Source organism: Leguminivora glycinivorella, chromosome 17, assembly GCF_023078275.1.
Source record: "Leguminivora glycinivorella isolate SPB_JAAS2020 chromosome 17, LegGlyc_1.1, whole genome shotgun sequence".
Lineage (NCBI taxonomy): Eukaryota > Metazoa > Arthropoda > Insecta > Lepidoptera > Tortricidae > Leguminivora > Leguminivora glycinivorella.
In genome coordinates, this window is record NC_062987.1 from 14,090,269 (window position 1) to 14,111,306 (window position 21,038).

The 21,038-nt window shown below is 42.9% G+C and overlaps 1 protein-coding gene across 1 annotated transcript in view; it reads left to right on the plus strand.

Moving 5' to 3' along the window:
• Positions 1 to 19,034, plus strand: part of LOC125235229 (amyloid-beta-like protein) — a 349,914-nt gene extending 330,880 nt beyond the window's left edge. Inside the window, exons 12-19 of the mRNA XM_048141716.1 lie at positions 41 to 128; positions 16,183 to 16,278; positions 16,441 to 16,623; positions 16,960 to 17,145; positions 17,545 to 17,640; positions 17,791 to 17,892; positions 18,256 to 18,405; positions 18,787 to 19,034. Coding sequence (XP_047997673.1) covers positions 41 to 128; positions 16,183 to 16,278; positions 16,441 to 16,623; positions 16,960 to 17,145; positions 17,545 to 17,640; positions 17,791 to 17,892; positions 18,256 to 18,405; positions 18,787 to 18,897 — 1,012 coding nt within the window. The 3' untranslated portion in view covers positions 18,898 to 19,034. The remainder of the gene's footprint in view (positions 1 to 40; positions 129 to 16,182; positions 16,279 to 16,440; positions 16,624 to 16,959; positions 17,146 to 17,544; positions 17,641 to 17,790; positions 17,893 to 18,255; positions 18,406 to 18,786) is intronic.
• Positions 19,035 to 21,038: the final 2,004 nt, after the last annotated feature.

Genomic DNA, 21,038 nt, shown 5'->3' on the forward strand with positions numbered 1-21,038 from the left:
CTGCAGGTACTGTACCCACTGTACTCACCGCCGAGCGCAGCGGGGCGCTGGCCGCCTGGCGCCGCGCCGCCGCCGCCGGCCGCGAGGCCGCCGCCGCCGAGCGCGCCGGCGCCGCCGACAGGCTGCAGGTACTGTACCCACTGTACTCACCGCCGAGCGCAGCGGGGCGCTGGCCGCCTGGCGCCGCGCCGCCGCCGCCGGCCGCGAGGCCGCCGCCGCCGAGCGCGCCGGCGCCGCCGACAGGCTGCAGGTACTGTACCCACTGTACTCACCGCCGAGCGCAGCGGGGCGCTGGCCGCCTGGCGCCGCGCCGCCGCCGCCGGCCGCGAGGCCGCCGCCGCCGAGCGCGCCGGCGCCGCCGACAGGCTGCAGGTACTGTACCCACTGTACTCACCGCCGAGCGCAGCGGGGCGCTGGCCGCCTGGCGCCGCGCCGCCGCCGCCGGCCGCGAGGCCGCCGCCGCCGAGCGCGCCGGCGCCGCCGACAGGCTGCAGGTACTGTACCCACTGTACTCACCGCCGAGCGCAGCGGGGCGCTGGCCGCCTGGCGCCGCGCCGCCGCCGCCGGCCGCGAGGCCGCCGCCGCCGAGCGCGCCGGCGCCGCCGACAGGCTGCAGGTACTGTACCCACTGTACTCACCGCCGAGCGCAGCGCCGGGCGCTGCCGCCGCCTGGCGCCGCGCCGCCGCCGCCGGCCGCGAGGCCGCCGCCGCCGAGCGCGCCGGCGCCGCCGACAGGCTGCAGGTACTGTCCATTGGCACCCACTCCGGCGGAGCGGCGCGGCGTACTCACCGCCACGGTCTGTCAGCCTGCATGTCTTCAACCTGAACACGGAAACCAGCTGTGACGACGTCATTCACCACATCCAAACCAGCATCGGGGTCCAGGGGCCTTACCATGATCTCTTAACGCGATTCAGTTTAGGACCTAAACTGAACTGCGTATCCTTACCGATTCGATAATAAAATATAAAGTTTTATGATTTTGTTTAGTAATATTTACGGACCAACTATTCCAACTAACTACACGTTTTTACATTTTTAGAGTGCCCTATGATCTCGCAACTTTCGCAAAAACGCAAATCAAAAAGAGCGAGAAAAAGTCTGATCCTTTTTTAGTCGATATGCAAGGAGTCATGTTAACACTTGCGACAAACTACTTATGCCTAGAACTAGGATGGCTAAGGAATCAACTAGGTCTAGCATAACTTAGCGATATACATTAAATTTAGACACGAGTGAGCTACCTACAAATACTAATGACTTACGTATTTGTTAAAATATCATCCAAACACTGCGAGTTCTATAGCCGAGCACAGCACTTCAAATACATAAATAAAAACTTTATTATTAATTACCTACTAGTCAAGGGCGCGATGTTCTAAACATAAGCTTTAACGAACTGTCACTAATGTCATTATATATATTTTTATCATTTATTTACAGTTTTGTTCAAAAAGACACGATATTTTACACAAAATCATTGTAATTATTGTGAATTTTACGTTTAAATATTTTAAATGTTTCTTTTTCCAGTTTTAAGAATAAAATAAAATTAGAAATTAGTAATCGTTCCTGGTTTTCGAACGATCAAACGTCACAAGAGGAAAACGAGATAGATTTATACGATTCCTATAGCGTCATCCTTTTCTTGTCAAAACGATTCAGTTGCGAACCAGAGACAATATCGGTCTTTCATTCACTTGTACGCGGTTCAGTTTCGACTCTGAACATTGGAGGTCATGGTAGCAAATTGAGACGCTCAGTTTAGGCACCTAAACTGAACTGCTCTGCGTTTGAATCGTTTTTAAAAAGATCGTGGTAAGGCTGCAGGTAGACAGGTGCGAACAGCTGAAGGTCACGAGGGGTCACTACTCGTCCTTCAAAATCGATGTACCGGCGAATAAAGTAGGCATAGTCCGTAGCAACAAACACTGGCCAGCTGGTGTATCAATCAGGCACTTTAATAAAATCGAGCCAAAAAACGACATTGTCAGGAGCGGCGACCGACCGCCACATTAACAAAATCTTCATATTTTAAAATCATTCACCAAAACGTCAGGTCAATCTGTGGCAAAACTGCACTACTAGACGTGGCAAAACTGCACTACTAGACTTGTTATAAAAAAGCAACTGTATCCTGATAATTGTAAGGTTCAAATCTGTGCAGTAGCAAATTTGAGATAGATTGTTTTGGAAATGTGAAGCGATAGACCACACCGGTATAGTTGCAAGTACACAGCGCTTCTAATACATACTTTGATACTTGGTGGTGGTGGTGTAAGTAATGAAACACGTAGGTATATCACTGTTATTTTTTATTAATGATTTTGTTAACAATCAACAATTATATATAGCAATATATAAATAATTAATTACATAAATATTAGGTACAAGTCTTGATATATAAAATAACATAAATAACTAAACAAACCGTAATTTAAATTATTAGGAATGTTTGTCTAACAATTAGGAATATAAAAAAATCAATAAAAAAATTTAAATTGTAATAACTACAGTAAAAACAAATAAAATAAATACTTTAGTTACATACAATAAATCTAAATTTCAAAGTATAAATAATACAGTACGAAAAAAATGTGTATGTCTATAGACTTGTACCTAATATTTATGTAATTAATTATTTATATATTGCTATATACAATTGTTGATTGTTAACAAAATCATTAATAAAAAATAACAGTGATATACCTACGTGTTTCATTACTTACACCACCACCACCAAGTATCAAAGTATTAGAAGCGCTGTGTACTTGCAACTATACCGGTGTGGTCTATCGCTTCACATTTCCAAAACAATCTATCTCAAATTTGCTCCTGCACAGATTTGAACCTTACAATTATCAGGATACAGTTGCTTTTTAAATTAACTTGTTGTCTTAGCACGTGCCTAAACAGAAGCTCTTGCTCAACACAAAAGGAACAATGCCTTTGTTTAGAAACGTTCGTTTCAAAAAATTCATACTATAGTAAACTCCGAAAATCCCGATATATTGGCCTGCAGTGAGACATGGTGTAAAAAATATGAAATCGATCGAGTTAGGTTATGTGGTTATCGGCTTGCAAATAGCTACTGCCGTGCGAATATCGAACATGGCGGCGTGGCGCTGTACACACGGGCCGATATTGAGTACCGCGAGCGGAAAGACTTACAAAGCCTGGCTATCGAATTTCATATCGAGTTCACTGCAATTGAAATTTGCAAAATAGGTTTAATAGTAATTGTTTTGTACCGGACTGGAAATGGAGACTTTGAAATTTACTTAGATAAATTAGAGTTATTATTGGATAAGATAATAAAAGAGAATAAAAGTTTCATTATAGTCGGCGACCAGAACGTTGATTTTATGACCGATAACGTAACGAGGCGGCGGGTGGACGAAATCTTAAAAACGTACGGGTGTAAAAACTGTGTGGAATTTCCGACCCGTGTGTCAACACACAGCTCGACTGACTGCGGGCTGGTGCCGAGCGATTACCTGGGCGTCGAGGCCCGGCCGCTAGACACCCCGATCAGCGACCATAGCGCACAGGCACCCTACCTGTAATGCACCGACAAACAATAATTGAGCCTAACACATCCGTTCAAAAACGACTATTTACTGACCAAGCATTAAATACTTTCTATACTGACATTGAAAATTATAATTGGAATTTTGTATTTGATGACATGATATGTATAAATGATAAATTTGCAAAATTATTTAATATTTTAACGTACTATATTGACATTCATTTTCCTATAAAAAATATTTTAATTAAGAAAAACACACATGTGCCGTGGATCACAGAAAGTCTTTCTAAATTGATTACCAACTATAATGACTTAACAGTAATGAAACAACAATACCCGGACCATGATACTCTCGCGGAGTGCATCAGCTACCAAGCGGATCGAATTAAGTCAGAAACGCTGACTGCCCGCCGAGAATATTTCGAAAATCGTATTTTAAATAGCAAAAACCCATCGAAGGAAATGTGGCGTATAGTGAATGAGGAGTCCTCTGCAAAACCATCACAACACACTATTTCACTTAGGGATGAACATGGACACGACTTGCCATCCAGCAAAATACCGGAAGAATTAAATAGGCACTTTCTAACAGTAACGTCAAAGTATAAATTAAATATTAACAACTTGGAATCTATAAAGCACGTTAGGCAACATTTAAATAACAAAAATATACCGAATTTCATTTTGCCTAAAATCACACTTATAGACTTAAACCGCACCCTGAAGTCCATGGTAAAAACACGCCGGACACTAGATATCTATGATTGTTGCCGGGGAATAACGGGATTATGTCGTAAAACTCCAGATTTTTGTAAAAACGATATATTAAAAGGTCTTTACAATGAATATCGACAATGAATATTGACAGGAAAAAATATGACAGAACAGTTGAAATTAGAAGTATGTACATATGAAAAAGGAACTACAAATCATCCTCTTCGCTGCATTGCTATTAAAATTTGAGTAGGAACTTCGCAATAGATCTTCATCTAAACATGCCCCCGGGCGTTGAAAGCTAGCCTTTCAACCAGACTCGCTTGTTGCTACCGGGAGTGGGCAAAGCTTACTGAAGGACCTGCGTATTAGTCCACCTGCAGTCCTTATATCTGCTACTCTAGCAATTCCGTCGCTTCCGGGATGTGTAGCGACGACTCGACCCAATTTCCACTTCAAAGGTGGTAGGTTGTCCTCCTTGATGAGGACCATGGTATCCACCTGTAGCGCGTCACTGTTCGTGCGCCATTTTGTTCTGACTTGGAGCTCAGAGACGTATTCTTTATTCCATCTGCTCCAAAAATGCTGCCGTAATTGCTCAATACGTTGGTAACGATTGAGGTGATTGAATTTATGATCTCTGATGTCTTTTACCGGCAATGAGGTTAAGGGACGCCCAATCAGAAAATGACCCGGAGTGAGCGGCAGCAGGTCTTGCGGATCTGACGACATGGGAGTAAGTGGCCGAGAGTTCAAGATCCCTTCTATCTGGACCAGCACAGTGTTGAGTAGCTCGTACGTTAAATTACAATCTCCCAGCACTCTTTTTAAATGAAATTTGGTAGACTTCACACCGGCTTCCCAAAGGCCTCCTGAATGTGGTGAATATGCCGGAATAAAATGAAAGTTAATCTTTTCGTGAGCTGCAGTCTCTGCCAATGAATTGCAGTTGCCCTTCAAGAACTTAGATAGCTCGTTGTATGCGCCCACAAATGATGTGCCGTTATCAGAATAAATATCTGATGGCAGACCACGACGAGACACAAAACGACGTAACGCTGCCAAGTAACAGTCACTGGTTAAATCACCAACTAACTCCAGGTGCACTGCTTTGGTGGTGAAACATACGAAAATTGCTATGTACACCTTTACAAGCCTACATCCACGGCCCTGACGACTAGCAGAAGTCAGAGGGCCAGCATAATCAACACCAACAGTCTTAAATGGCATGCCTGGATCAAGACGTGACGCTGGCAGGTTGCCCATCAACGGCGCGACAATCTGTCCTTTCATACGAACGCATTTAAGACATTTTTGAAAACACGATTTCGCTAAGTTAGTCCCACCGATTGGCCAATATTCATCTTTAATAGATGATAATAATAATTGCGGGCCTGCGTGCAATAACCTCTTGTGTTCAGATTCAAATAACAATTTCGTGAATCGGTGTTTAGCATGAATCACAATCGGATGCTTTTTCTCAAATAAAAAGTTAGAGTTATCGATTCGACCTCCTACACGCATTATTTTCTTGTCATCCAAAAATACGTTAAATTTAAGCAAAGGGCTTTTCTTCGGAAGACACTGACTGTTCAATAATATATTATATTCTGGAAATGATTCCGTTTGAGAGACCCTAATAACTATATTTAATGCGGATCTCAAATCCCTAACATTTAAGTAAGCTGTTGAAGTATTTTGCTTTCTACACAAACTCACAAAGCGCATAATATACGCGACGGTTCGAATAAGCTGTGATAAATTAGAAAATCGAGAGAAATCAATAAAATCGTCACCGCATACATCTCGATTATTCGTAACACTCGCGTGAAGTACAACTTCAGGCCGAGTTTCAGGTAACACCTGCCCTACTACCGGACTTGCCGGCCATTGCGTCTTATCCTGTTTTAAGAATGTAGGACCTGACCACCATATATCCAGAGTCTTTAGAACTCTGGCAGGTACCCACGAGAAACGTGATCAGCAGGATTGTCATGTGTTGGCACATGCCGCCATGTAGAGTTTCCAGTCTTTTCTAATATTTCCGCTACACGATTGCGAACAAAGGGTTGTAACTTGCTAGGTAACATTCGCAACCAGCCTAGCACAATTGTGGAATCTGTCCAAAAAGTGACACTTGTAAAACTAAGTCTTAGCGAGTCAACTACCTTTTCATATAATCGAACTCCGGCTAACGCACCACAAAGTTCGAGCCTCGGGATAGTCGTGGGCTTATTGATTGGGGCCACGCGACTCTTAGCTAATAGTAGCTTAACCACTACGTCCCCTTTCTCATCGATGCTCCTCAAATATAAGCAAGCGCCATACGCCCGCTCGGATGCATCTGTGAATATATGACATTCAACTTCCTTATATGACTCACATAAAACTAATCGTGAAATGCGAATGTCATTGAGACAAGGTAGATCGAGGGCAATATCTTCCCAAAGCTTAATTATGTCAGGAGTTAACTTCTGATCCCATGAGAGTTTCAGTAGCCATAAGCTTTGCAACAACATCTTCATGCGAATGACACAAGGAGCCAGCATACCAGTAGGGTCAAATATTTGTGCCACTGCTGACAGCAAATCTCGTTTAGTGTTTCCGACAAGTGAACATTTACCAACCGGGAAACATAATTCATCAGACCCTGGATGCCAGCTAAGTCCCAAGGTTTTACTTGGTTCAGTGCCAATATTTAAATTTAATTGAGACGTATCAGAGTCGGCCATAAGTTGGGGTTCATTAGACTTCCATTTTCTTAAATTCATACCCGCTGATGCTAGAGTGGACGTTACCTTGCTTCTAATCGAACACAACTCTTGCAAATCATCCCCGCCAGTGAGCAGATCATCGACGTAAAAGTCGTGAATGATGATCTCGCGAACGACTTCATCTTCACACTCAAGACCCAACTGTTTTAAACACCGAGTTGCCAAATAAGGAGCACTGGCAGTTCCGTATGTGACGGTGTTCAGCTCGAAGATCTTCAAAGGTTTTGACGGATCATCACGCCACAAAATCCGCTGTAAGTATCTGTCATCAGGATGAACTACTATTTGCCTATACATTTTTTCAACGTCCGCTGAAAGAATGTACTTATGTTGCCTGAATCGAAGCAATATAGATAAAAGGTCGTCCTGTACAGTGGGCCCTACCATCTGAATATTATTCAGAGATACCCCAGAGCTGGTAGGAGCACTAGCATTGAACACTGCCCTCAGTCTCGTAGTGGTACTTTCCCTTAAAATCCCATGATGACTGATGTAGTACGCTTTCTGCTCTAATCTAAACTCTTTGCACTCACTCATGTGACCAAGTGACTCGTATTCTGCCATAAACTCTTTATACATGTCTCTAAAAGTAGGACGTGAATCAAATCTACGTTCTAGTGACAAGAAGCACTGTTTAGCGCGGTTAAAAGAATTTCCTAGGACGCTAGGATCCTCCTTCAACGGTAACCGCACGCAAAATTTGCCATTTTCCAACCTAGTGACAGTTTCGGTGAATTGCTTCTCGCACGCCTTCTCCTCGGGGGAATAATGAGCGTCTTTATTACAGACCTCTTCAAGCTGCCAAAACCGTGACAGTTGAGTTTGAATCTCATCATTTATCAAGTTGGCGTTAGAAGTAGAAATGACATTAGTGAAATGACATTTAATAGGTTGCGACGAAGTTGACGCATGGCCGCTCATCAACGGACCAGCTACTATGTATCCCAATTTAGTTTCACATAGAACAGTTCGTTCATCACCTAACTCAATTTTGTGTGACCCTAACAACGCCCAAAATAATTCACCTCCAATCAAAATATCAATTTCAGATGGGGTGTGAAAGTTAGGATCAGCCAAGCGCAGATCAGTCGGTATGTTCAAACGCGACAAGTTTTGAGAATCAATCTGATTATAAGGTGTGGGATCCGTTATAGATGGCAGCACACAACACAGCAGACGAGTAGAGTAGGTATCATCTAACGACTTGATCGGTACTTGGCATAGGTTACCTACAGGCGTCGTCAACTTGTTCACTCCTATAATCGACTTATCTACCTGATAAGCATCTATGTTTAACTGACGACACAACTTCTCAGTTATAAGACTTGTTGCGCTGCAATTGTCTAGCACTGCCTTTACAATAAATTCGCGATTATTTTTATCATAGACTTTAATCAATGCAGTTGCTAGTAGCACGACGTCTTGCTCAGGTGCGGACGACTGAGACGCTGATGCTGTACTCATGCTGGCTGCTAACGTAGTGATGGGCGCGCGCTCCACCCCCGACGCCACCTGCGTCGATGAAGTGCCTGCCTGCGCTCCGGACCGCTCACACGAACTTGATCCTGCATTCAAACTATGATCTGCGAGATGAATAAGCGTGTTATGTTTCCGCTTACATAACTTACACCCTGGTTTCTTGCACTGGTTGGCATAGTGACCGCCACGGAAACAGTTGAAACATACCTTATAAGTCGGCAACAATTTAAGTCGCTCGTCATTACTTAAGGCAAGAAACTGAGCGCAGTTGTTTAAAGTGTGTTCACCACTACATTTCGGACACGGCTTAGCCATGGAAGTAACACATTGTTTGGCGGTTTGTGTAGAAAGCAAAGTCCTATGTTTCGACGCGGTTTTAGCCGGCTGACTCGATTGACCGGCGCCTGAAGCGCTCGACAACTCCAAAGTTTCAATTAAGTCTGCACGATTACGCATAAAATTGATAAAACTATCAAATGAAACAGGTCTATTTTTATCTAAGCTTCCTTTATGTTCTTCCCATTCACGAAATGTCACACTATCTAACTTTTTACTAATAATGTGAATTAACAGCGTATCCCAATGCTTAACAGGCTCGCCTAGTGACTCTAAGCATCTCAGATTTTTATTAACTTCATCCATGAGGCGTTTAATGTGCACAGACGACTCTTTTGTGATCGGCTCAGTGTTAAATAATGCCGACACGTGATTTTGCAACAGTAATCTTTTATTGTCATACCGTTCACACAAGAGCGTCCATGCTACTGCGTAATTGGTCTCAGAAAACTCGACAGATTGTATGACTAAGGCCGCAGAGCCTTCCAACGATGCTCGCAAGTAATGAAATTTATTAATGTCATCGATGTCATCGTTCGAGTGAATTAAACTTGTAAAGGTGTCCCTGAAACCTAGCCAACCTTCGTATGCGCCTTGGAACTTTGGCAACTGTATAGTTGGAAGCTTAACGAGTTTCTTATTTGCTGTACCACACCGCGACTCACGATTACTACAAGATTCAAATTCATCGCGTTTTTTATTGAATTTGTCGAGCATCTCGTGGGCCTGCGCGAGCACAGAAAAATAATTTGTTAAGAACTCGTCGCGGTCTGCCAAATATGCGTCTATATTTTCAGCGCTACATTCTAACTGAGTCTGCACACTATCGTAGAGCTCATACAACGATTCTATCTTACCTGTGCGCAGCTGCAGCTGATTGGCTTCGACTTGAGTAAGAGACGACAGAGACGACTCCTTTAATTTAGCTATATAATTGGAGAAAACTGTCAGTTGACCTTCTTAACTGCCTCTTTTCCGAATTAAATCTTTTTCATTAGCCATTTTGGGAAGCTGGTGTGCGTAGACCTTGAATAAAATAAGAAATTAATATGATATACCTACGCACTTTTGAACATTCACAATAAAACAATATTCACTAACCTGGAGTTCATAAAGCCCTACCTATAAAATACCTGAACTGAGAGTGCTGGTCCTAATAAAGATTCCTCGCACACTCAACACTGGCGTATTCTCCGATGTCCTGAAGATTCCTCCACAGGGCTCGGCAGCCGTAACGAATCCGCAGTGAGATGGTAATTTACGGTGGTTCCCTCTCGGTCCTTCTATAATTCCTGGTTCCTTTATTATTATCCGGTTTGCTTATGGACCATGTTGCCGGGGAATAACGGGATTATGTCGTAAAACTCCAGATTTTTGTAAAAACGATATATTAAAAGGTCTTTACAATGAATATCGACAATGAATATTGACAGGAAAAAATATGACAGAACAGTTGAAATTAGAAGTATGTACATATGAAAAAGGAACTACAAATCATCCTCTTCGCTGCATTGCTATTAAAATTTGAGTAGGAACTTCGCAATAGATCTTCATCTAAACAATGATATTTCCTTAAACATACTCGAGTGTGTATGGCCAGTCGTCGCAGGGCTACTAGTAGAACTCATAAACACTATGTTCTCGTGCGGTGAGTACCCGGACGTACTGAAAAGCACTCGAGTATGTCCTGTCTATAAAGGAAAGGGTGACAAAACTGCTGTAGACCATTACAGGCCTATCACTATAGTTCCTAACATTTCTAAATTAATTGAATCTATTATATCAAATAGCTTAATGCATCACTTAGAGACAAATGACCTACTGACGGACAAACAATTTGCTTACAGAAAAATAGATCCACCACAACAGCCGCATACGAAATATATGACTGCATAGCAACGGCGTTGGACGAAAAGGACAAACCGGCGGGTGTATTCTGCGACTTGTCCAAAGCCTTTGACGTTATAAACCATAACTTACTGTTAGAAAAGTTAGAAAACTATGGAATTGCAAATAACACTCGAAAACTATTCAAATCGTTCCTTGAAAACCACAGACCAACCCCTATAGACATCTATTACAAGACGACTCGCGGTGGCCAGCCTTCCTAGTATTTGCACTGATATAAGCGCGGGCGCTCGCCGTGCCCGATCAGTATCGACCAAGTAACAGACCCGAAAGCAGCGCGTGTTTTTCGCACAAAAAAATTGGAAAAGGGTATTTTGATGCCTTAAAGATGTCCACCTGTAGTGTGAAATGGTGTGGAAAGGTAACAAGAAGCTCAAATTTAAAAACAGACGGCATTACATTCCACAAATAAGTCATATTTATAATTTATTCAGAGCCGGCATAGGTCAACTTACATTGGCCACTTACGCGGCAGTAGAGGGACAGTCATACTTCTGTCCCTTTTCATCTGGCGCGACTGCCCGCCGTCCTTGAAACGGCCAATCACAGCGCGCTTAACACATTCCCCGCCCGCTCCTCGCACCCCAAACACTGGTGACTCGTATCGCGAACCAAATATACAAGACTGCCACTCTATAGGAGGTTCTCTGTGTTGAAAACAGACGGCAGACAGTCGAGGTCAAAATCAAGGGCAAAAATGTTAAATCCGATGCAGGTATATTAGAACAAGGCATACCCCAAGGCTCAGCGCTCGGGAATTCCTTATTTTTGGTATTCATAAACGATCTCCCTTGCTCAGTTGCTGAAGGTAAGATGGTGCTATTCGCTGATGACACCACCGTGGTAGTGAAGGCGCAGACGTATTCGCAGCTCGAGGAAAAAATAGGAAACACGTGCAACCAACTGCATGACTGGTTCTCGGCAAACGGTCTCATCCTCAACGTCACAAAATCCAATATCATCCTTTTTTCGGCCAGTCCTTCAATGAATATTCCACAAATAAAATCGCAAATTCCAAGCTGTGATTCGTGCAAATTCCTTGGATTTACCGTTGACGCAAGACTAAAATGGAAAGAACACATAAATAAGCTATGCGAAAGGCTTAGTAGTGCTATATTTGCGATGCGTAAACTCAAGCCAATTATTTCAAAAAAGTCACTACTCCAAATCTATTACTCATATTTCCAATCACTCATGGCATACGGTATTATCTTATACGGAAATTGTACAGAATCAAACAGGGTGTTTATCTTACAGAAAAAAGCCTTACGTGTACTAGCAGGTGTACATCCCAGACACCCCTGTCGACAGCTCTTCAAAGAATATAATATAACTAGCTTTTACCCGCGGCTTCGCCCGCGTAATAAAAGTATTCTTATTGAAACGTTTACAAAAAATAAGATTTTCATTTGGATCCGTAGGTTTTTTTGTAGGTACATCTGTCCGCGATTATTTCGATTAAGGTAAAGCGGGGCAATTGTCGACTGGAGGGCCATTGTAACTGATCTATTTGCTGTACGGTCAGCCAAGAACCTTACACCGCTTTTTGGCTGACTGTACCTTACACATATTACTATTGTTTTAAAAGAAATTCTTGCAATGATTGTAGAATTGTTACACAGCGACCACAGCGTAGGTAGTAGGTACGAATATGTATGTATTTTACCTATATAAATATTTATACTGGGGAAACTTCATACAACCCACATAGCCAGTATCTCGACGCTATGGTCGCTAGGGTAAAAAATACTTCCTTGCATTATCGCTTACAATTTTTTCCATTGTGCTTATACTTATTGCAAACGTAAACACATAAAAGGCAAGCAAACAACGATCTTCTTACAGCACTTTGAATGTAATAGTTATTACGGATGCAGGATACTCGCCGATGCCTACTTAAATACTAATCCCTTCCCACTGAGCCACCTGCATTTTGCACTGCCTATCTCTATCCTTGTCCCCGACCCCGTCCCCGTCCCGTCCCTACCCCCTACTCTCCCTATACCTATCTCCGTCCCCGTCCCCTATCCCTATCCCTATCCCTATCCCTATCCCTATCCCTATCCCTATCCCTATCCCTATCCCTATCCCTATCCCTATCCCTATCCCTATCCCTATCCCTATCCCTATCCCTATCCCTATCCCTATCCCTATCCCTATCCCTATCCCTATCCCTATCCCTATCCCTATCCCTATCCCTATCCCTATCCCTATCCCTATCCCTATCCCTATCCCTATCCCTATCCCTATCCCTATCCCTATCCCTATCCCTATCCCTATCCCTATCCCTATCCCTATCCCTATCCCTATCCCTATCCCTATCCCTATCCCTATCCCTATCCCTATCCCTATCCCTATCCCTATCCCTATCCCTATCCCTATCCCTATCCCTATCCCTATCCCTATCCCTATCCCTATCCCTATCCCTATCCCTATCCCTATCCCTATCCCTATCCCTATCCCTATCCCTATCCCTATCCCTATCCCTATCCCTATCCCTATCCCTATCCCTATCCCTACCCCTACCCCTACCCCTACCCCTACCCCTACCCCTACCCCTACCCCCCCTACCCCTACCCCTATCCCTATCCCTAACCCGTTCCTGTCCCTCCCTGTCCCTGTCCCTGTCCCTGTCCCTGACCCTGTCCCTGTCCCTGTCCCTGTCCCTGTCCCTGTCCCTGTCCCTGTCCCTGTACCTGTCCTTGCCCCTGTCAAATTATCATGCTAGGAGGTGAACTTTGAAAAATCCTTTCTTAGTGCTCCTCTAAGGAACTTCCGTGTCAATTTGAAATCTGTTGAACCAGAAGTAAAGATAAAAACTAAACCTATACTTATGGCTATTTTAGATATTTTAATCCCGTTTCACAACAACAGGGGGGAAAATTTCTTTTCCACCTCATTAGATTTTAAAATCGTTGTATTTATCGTGATCAGCGACCCGATAAACCATGAAAACGATACCCATATTGTGTTTTTGACTTTACCCCCTTTGCACCCCTTTAGGAGTAAAATTTTCAAAAAAAAACCTGAAACATGTATTTAGTCATATGTCTTTAGGAATCCTCTTGTGAAGTTTCGAATAAAACAGTGAAACTAACATTGTTTCCCCATACAAACTTTGAACCCCCATTTGACCCCCTTAGGAGGCGAATTTTGAAAAATCCTTTCTTAGAAGTCATCTACACTATATATAAGGAACCTATGTGCCAAATTTGAAATCTCTAGGACCAGCGGTTTCGGCTGTGTGTTGATATGTCAGTTAGTCAGTCAGTCAGTTTCTTCTTTTATATATTTTTTGATATTTAAACCCCATGGCACTATAACAGGGGAGAAGGTATTTCACTTCCACCTCGTTAGATTTTAAAAGCGTTGTATTTATCGTGATCAGCAACCCGATTAATCATAAAAACGATACCCATATTGTTTTTTTGACTCACCCCCTTTTCACCCATTTAGGGGTTAAATTTTCAAAAAACCTGAAACACGTCTTTAGTCATATGTTTTTAGGATCCCTCCTGTGAAGTTTCGAATAAAACAGTGAAACTAACATTGTTTCCCCATACAAACTTTGAACCCCCATTTGACCCCCTTAGAAGGCGAATTTTGAAAAATTCTTTCTTAGTGCTCATCTACACTATATAAAGAACCTACGTGCCAAATTTGACATCTCTAGGACCAGCGGTTTCGGCTGTGCGTTGATATGTCAGTCAGTCAGTCAATATCTTCTTTTATATATTTTTTTGATATTTAAACCCCATTGCACCAAAACAGGGGAGAAGGTATTTCACTTCCGCCTCGTTAGATTTTAAAAACGTTGTATTTATCGTGATCAGCGACCCGATAAACCATAAAAACGATACCCATATTGATTTTTTGACTTTATCACCCCCTTTTCACCCTTTTAGGGGTTAAATTTTCAAAAAACCTGAAACATGTATTCAGTCATATGTCTTAAGGAATCTTCCTGTGAAGTTTCGAATAAAATAGTCAAACTAATCTTGTTTCCCCATACAAACTTTGAACCCCCATTTGACCCCCTTAGGAGGTGAATTTTGGAAAATCCTTTCTTAGTGCTCCTCTACACTGTATAAGGAACCTACGTGCCAAATTTGAAATCTCTAGGACCAGCGGTTTCGGCTGTGCGTTGATATGTCAGTCAGTCAGTCAGTCAGTCAGTCAGTCAGTCAGTCAGTCAGTCAGTCAGCTTCTTCTTTTATATATTTAGATGACGCACTACTCCCTCTATGTATATGAAATTATCATGTTCACACGCCGAAATATCGACTCATTTAAACGCATAAACATGCCTAGCAGAATAACGCGCCAGACCGGCCGATTACAGTCCGTGCCGCGGCGCCTTGCGTTGCTCGACAAAAACCCACGCGTAATAGGCCCGTCGTTTTACGAACGTCTACCCGCCACTCTCAGAAATGAAACATCGGATGATGTATTTGGGCGCCGACTAAAGCAATTGTTATTGAACAAAACGCTTTATTCTGTCAAAGAATATAAAGAATAAGATATGTACAATTATTTATTTTCATTTTAAATAAAATATATATGTAACTTTGATTGAAATTACCTAGGAGGTCCTAGCCGAATATAGTTATACTCGTAGTTATTTGTCACTTTTGATATATGATAGGTATTTTGTTGTATATTTTTTATATTTTTTATTTTTTCCTGTATACTTAATTTTACTACTGACATCGAATGATTTAGATTTTAGACCATTATTATAATTTATTATTATTTTGATATTGTGTAATGACGATCTTTTTGTGAATGCATTTTATTTTATTCTGACATGTAAAATTTAATGTACATTTTCAATGAGAAATAAATTAATCTAATCTAATCTAATCTATAGAAAGAGATAGCATTATAACATCAGTCGCCATTATTGCAGCAAGTACATCGCCATTATACGTTATTTGTAATATCCGTCCAGAAATGCGTCCAGGGGCCCATTTCTCGAAGTTACAAGTTACAATTTACAAGTGGTAGTCAATGTCCAATATGACAAGTTGGAAAGAAACTTCCGCTTGTATTATAACTTGTAACTTCCAGTTTTGAGAAATGGGCCCCTCTTGCCATCTCCTCTTGGGACGACCTTTCAGGCATTTGCATTGTGGCTCCCACTTCGTGGTAATTAAGCCCACCTCTGTGGATGACTAAATACCGTACATGGTATGTCCAGTCTAATGCGGCCACATGGTCATCGATAATGCCTGTTTTGGAGCATAACGAAGTGTTTCAGACTCTGTCGACCCTTTTCGCCCCACGCACATTGTCTCCATGATTCGCTTGTTGTAATCAATATCATTTTAGTAGTTGGATTGGACATCTTTCGCATCAAATAATTTAACTAGCAAGATGGTATACTGGTCCTAATAACCTAAAATATTGAAGTATAATAAAATTATTATTATCTTTCAGGACGCTGATCGAGCCCTCCAACGCGCGTTGTCATCCCTCCGACGTCGCCCGCATCTGTACAACAATATTGGCACTGCTATTGAGGACTACGTTCAGGTTCGTCTTTTATTGTTCACAATGGTTGCATTTTACAAAATATAAACCATGTAAGAATTTAGAGTAACGCAAAAAAAAAAACTTTCGGCGTCTGCATACAAAAGACTATTCTCTTATCTATCACATCATCTTCACCACGTATTTGTTTGCTCTTTTCCACAGTCCATGCAATCCAAAGACGACATGGCCGTATCTCTAATGTCAATGACCCCGGAGGCCGAAGAACTGCTGCTGGACCGCATCGAGGCCGAAGTTCAGAGGGAGCAAGCCGCCAGGGAACAGCTGAGCGCTAAAAGAGACCAGCGCACACGCCAGCGACAAGATATCCAGGAGGAAAGGGCTAGGGTGAGTTCATGTTACCATAAAGGTCTAATATCTCTAAACCCCCGACGCCGAAGGTTCCTTGATCGCATCGATATCGAAATTGAACTGAATTGCGAGTCACCTACCATGTACTTGTACACCGTGTGGAACAGCTACGCTCGAACACGCAATCGTCGTGCCCAAAAGCGGTCAGGACAAAATCCTCTGATGAGGACAACTTCTTCACAATTTATGGTGTTAACGGACTACAACTTCAATATAATTTAGCTGTTTTCTGGGTCTTTTGGATCTTGCTATACCCGCGTGCGACTTCATTTATCCGCCACTTTATTAACGACCTCCAACTCCATTCTCCAGACCTCCAACGGCGTGAAAGAGACCGAAGAAACCGATGACGAGGCCAGCGAAGCTTCTGAAGCCGAGGAGACAACCCTGGCACCCAGCACGCAGGCGCCGCTCTCCTCTTCCCCCGCGCCGCCCGCGTCCTCGTCCGTGCACGACCTCACCACCCGGGCTGCCTACACACAGGAGACCACCACTACTGTGAGTAGACCACGACGTCAGTAGATCACGAGCGGTTATACCGAGTTTGTAATGGCAATTGATGGGAGTACCAAACTTGACGTAGCGATTGGCTTGGCTATTTCTATCTCCGCGCTTTAGTATTAAACACAGTGGCCAGTTGGTTTTATCAAAAATACGAAAAGGTTTGAATTTCTAATCCGTGTAGCCACTTTGACATTGGTGACCTCGAAAAGAGAGTGAACCGTGTAATTTAATGTACGATTTTTGATAGTTTTGTGATGGATTGTGTTGAATTGATAATCCTTAAGGTATAATGCACATCAAATATCCTGCCAAATTGAAAAGCTAACTGAAATTCCCAGTGACATAGTGGACCATGGTGGAGAATGGATTCTTACACGATAATTTGTATTTCAGGAAATCATTACCAGTACGGTTACTGAGGTTCCCGAGGTCGAGACTGGCGAGACCGACATTGTGGGCGAGACATCAAGCCGACGATCCACTAGTGAGGTATGAAACCAAGAGCCATTAAAAAGCACGCTGTAAACAAATGCATGCATTTGCGGTCATTTATTAAAATGAAAATAAAAAACAATTTAACTTTTATAATGAACAAAGATTTGTATTCTTTGTAACTCAAATCAATTCTGATGTTCGCAGACGGAAGGCGAAGGACTGCGGGCAGCATTGGAGCAAGCGGAGGAGCACGCGCCACCGCCACAGGCGCACGCCCTCAAACACGAGGTGTCGCACTCTCAGCCTGTGAGTATATCTTTTAAATGTTAGTTTTATCTGATGTTACTGCCACAATACAGATTATAGACAAACAGAACCTGTATTTTGGAAGAAAAGCTTAACTTTTTTCCTCCTTTGGATTGCTGCTATATTAGATAGCTACAAAATTTGGCTTTTGGGTTTGTAGGAAAACACAACCTGTATTTTGGTAGTCGCCTGGGTACAAAATATAGTGTTATCAGCCGAAAGACGTCCAATTGACTGCTGTCCAGCGTGCGTCTGCATTTCTTCCCCGAGGGATATTCACAACGATCGGTCTTTGTCTCTTTGCGATGTTAAACAGATCATCGGACTACATACACTATAATAACATTAAAAAAATGTTTTCAGGGCTACACGATCCGCAGCTCGGGCAACGGCGGCAGCGGCGCGCTGTACCCGGCGCTGTGCGTGGGCGGCGCCGCGCTGGCGGCCGCGGCGGCCGTGGCGCTGGCCGTGGCGCGCCGCCGCGACCGGCAAGCCCCGCAGGGCTTCGTGCAGGTTAGTCTCCATCTCCACTACACACCGCACTACCCACAAAACTACTCACTAAAATTTACACCTTACGCCTCGGCAGTTTCCCCTGATCCTCTACTACTTACAATCGTACCGAGAGACGTTTGAATAGTCACGCCTATGCTAAAGTTAAACGTTATATTTTCATAAAGATTTGGAGTTGAAAATAACACATGCATGCATTGTACCTATAACTCTACTTACATACTCAATGGCGCAACTTATAGTTTATTTGCATACAGTTTAATAGGTATTTGGGAAGCCAGATGGCTCACGATCACGATCGGTTAGATAACCCTCACTTGCACACATCTGTACAAACTGACACCAGCACAACATGATTGACCACAGATAATGTTCCTGCAGGTGGAGCAGACCGGTGCCGTGGCCCCGACCCCCGAGGAGCGGCACGTGGCCAACATGCAGATCAACGGCTACGAGAACCCCACCTACAAGTACTTTGAGGTCAAGGAGTAAGCTGCTCGCGCTCCTCCCGCCCGGCTCGCACCGTCTCGAGGATAGCTTATACGTGTTAGCCCGTGCCATGTTTACAATCCGACCACTCGATATCATCTGTCAGACTACTACTAGATTGTCATTTGTTTCTGCCTAGCATCAGGCGGTCGGACGATCACACGATATGAGCGGTCAAACGTCGACAAGTCTAGCTTGTCATTTGTTTTAGACTAGTATCGAGTAGTCGGAAAACTAAATATGGCATTGTAAACGCAGTATCTACCACTGCAAGGATCAGACCTGTACATATCTCAATACAAGGTCTCGTGTGTTTCGTATTTTTCGATTTGTTGTGGCGTGTGCTAGTTATCCCTATACAGGGTCTTTCACCCTTCACTTCTAAATCTTTGCCCTTTAATTATTTATGGAATGAATGTGTGTGTCCCTTAGTACTTTACGCCCGGTGGGAGGTTCATCTATCGCGAGACGGCTTTTGTAAAGTAAACTTTAACACAGTAGGGTTCATTTTACAAGAGATTTTCACTTGAGAGATGTAGGATTTTATCAATACCAGCTTTATTATTTAGTTACTTGAGTTAATATTGCAAAAGCTTGTGTGATTAGTGGACATTATTGGGTTTGCGGTTACTCGCATTATACAGGATATTATCGAGTATCGTTTGATATTTGTTGATATTTTTTTGGCACCAAAATATTTATTATTATTTCATAAGGTTAGACTAAGTTTTTGTCTAGTGTCCTAGATACTCATAAGTGTCACCTTGTAGTGGAGTTTTAAATTTAAGTTTTCGAGGCCGCAGCCTCGGCGACAGTGTCCAATGAGTAGTTTACTTTAGATCTTCTTTTGTATTTCTAAGACTTCTATCACTTAATAGATTTCATGATTGATCTCATTTTTTCCTGTTTCACGTAATATTAATTTAGTAATAATGTCTTTTTCCCATTGAATATTGTCACCGGGGTCAGTGGAACAAACGTCCATGGTACGCTGTGTAAATAGGCTCCGCGTACAAATTCGAACCTAAATTACTTACTCTTAAAGCCCGCTTTCCTTTACTTTTTTAACGTAGGTAGAACATAACGTGAATTTTATGTAATAAAGTGCGAAGATATATTTTAATAATTAATGTGTACTTAGCGAAGGGACGGGCGGCCAAGCCGGCGCGGGCGAGCGCACTCTCTAGTCTAGTCTCCTTCTAGTCACCGTGTCTCTTCTAGTCCTCTCCTGTCGTCTCCCTCTGACTCGCCGAGTCTCCGCTCTCTCCTTCCCGCTCGCCCGCGGGACAATACTCACAGTTCTTGAGCGCCCTGTACTCAACGTGTGTTTATATCGGCGGACCTATAATCCGCTCGAAAATTTTGATTGTTGTAACAATTTTGCGAAATCATAAATTGAAGCTTCGTTTATCTAGTCAACAACATAGAGGCGTCTAGAATAATTCGGCAATTTTTCGGCTACGGTTGTGTACACACTTTGGGTACTCGGTCGCGAAGCAAATAAGCTTAGTAAGTGTATGTACGGTTATTATATAAGTAGATGTACAAAAAGTAATACATTATTATAGATGTTTTAGCGTCAGATACATAGATATAAAGCAAAATATAATTATATATCGCATTCGTCCGTTTAAAGTAAGGGCTCGCGCTCGTGTCTAATCCCACGTACCACACTTAATGTTACGCCGTAGTTAAGATGTAATTCTGCCTCAGTATTATATACATTTAAGCTTATTTGTTACATAAGCTAATTTATATACACTATTTCTATTCGTTTCGGGCGTAGTGGCGTTACTACATAAGGAAGTCATATCAGAAGCGCCACGGCGCTACTCGAGGCGCGAGGACTAGCACACAGCAGGACGGCCGAGTAGCGAGTGGCCGAGTGTGCGACCGCAGCGCCACGCGCGGCGAGTAGGCAAAGCGCCCGCGGCTTGTCTTACCGCATTTACATAAGTTACTCACTGTTTAAAACGTAAGTTAATCCCGCATCGATCGCTGTGTATTTTTAATAAACTGGAACTTACAAGTCGACCACATATTTTTTTATTGGAAAGTTTTTGCTCAAAATCCAACTGTCACATGTAAATCAGGTGTTTTAAATTGAACAAGTATTGTATATTCGTGGTTCGTCAATATTTGAT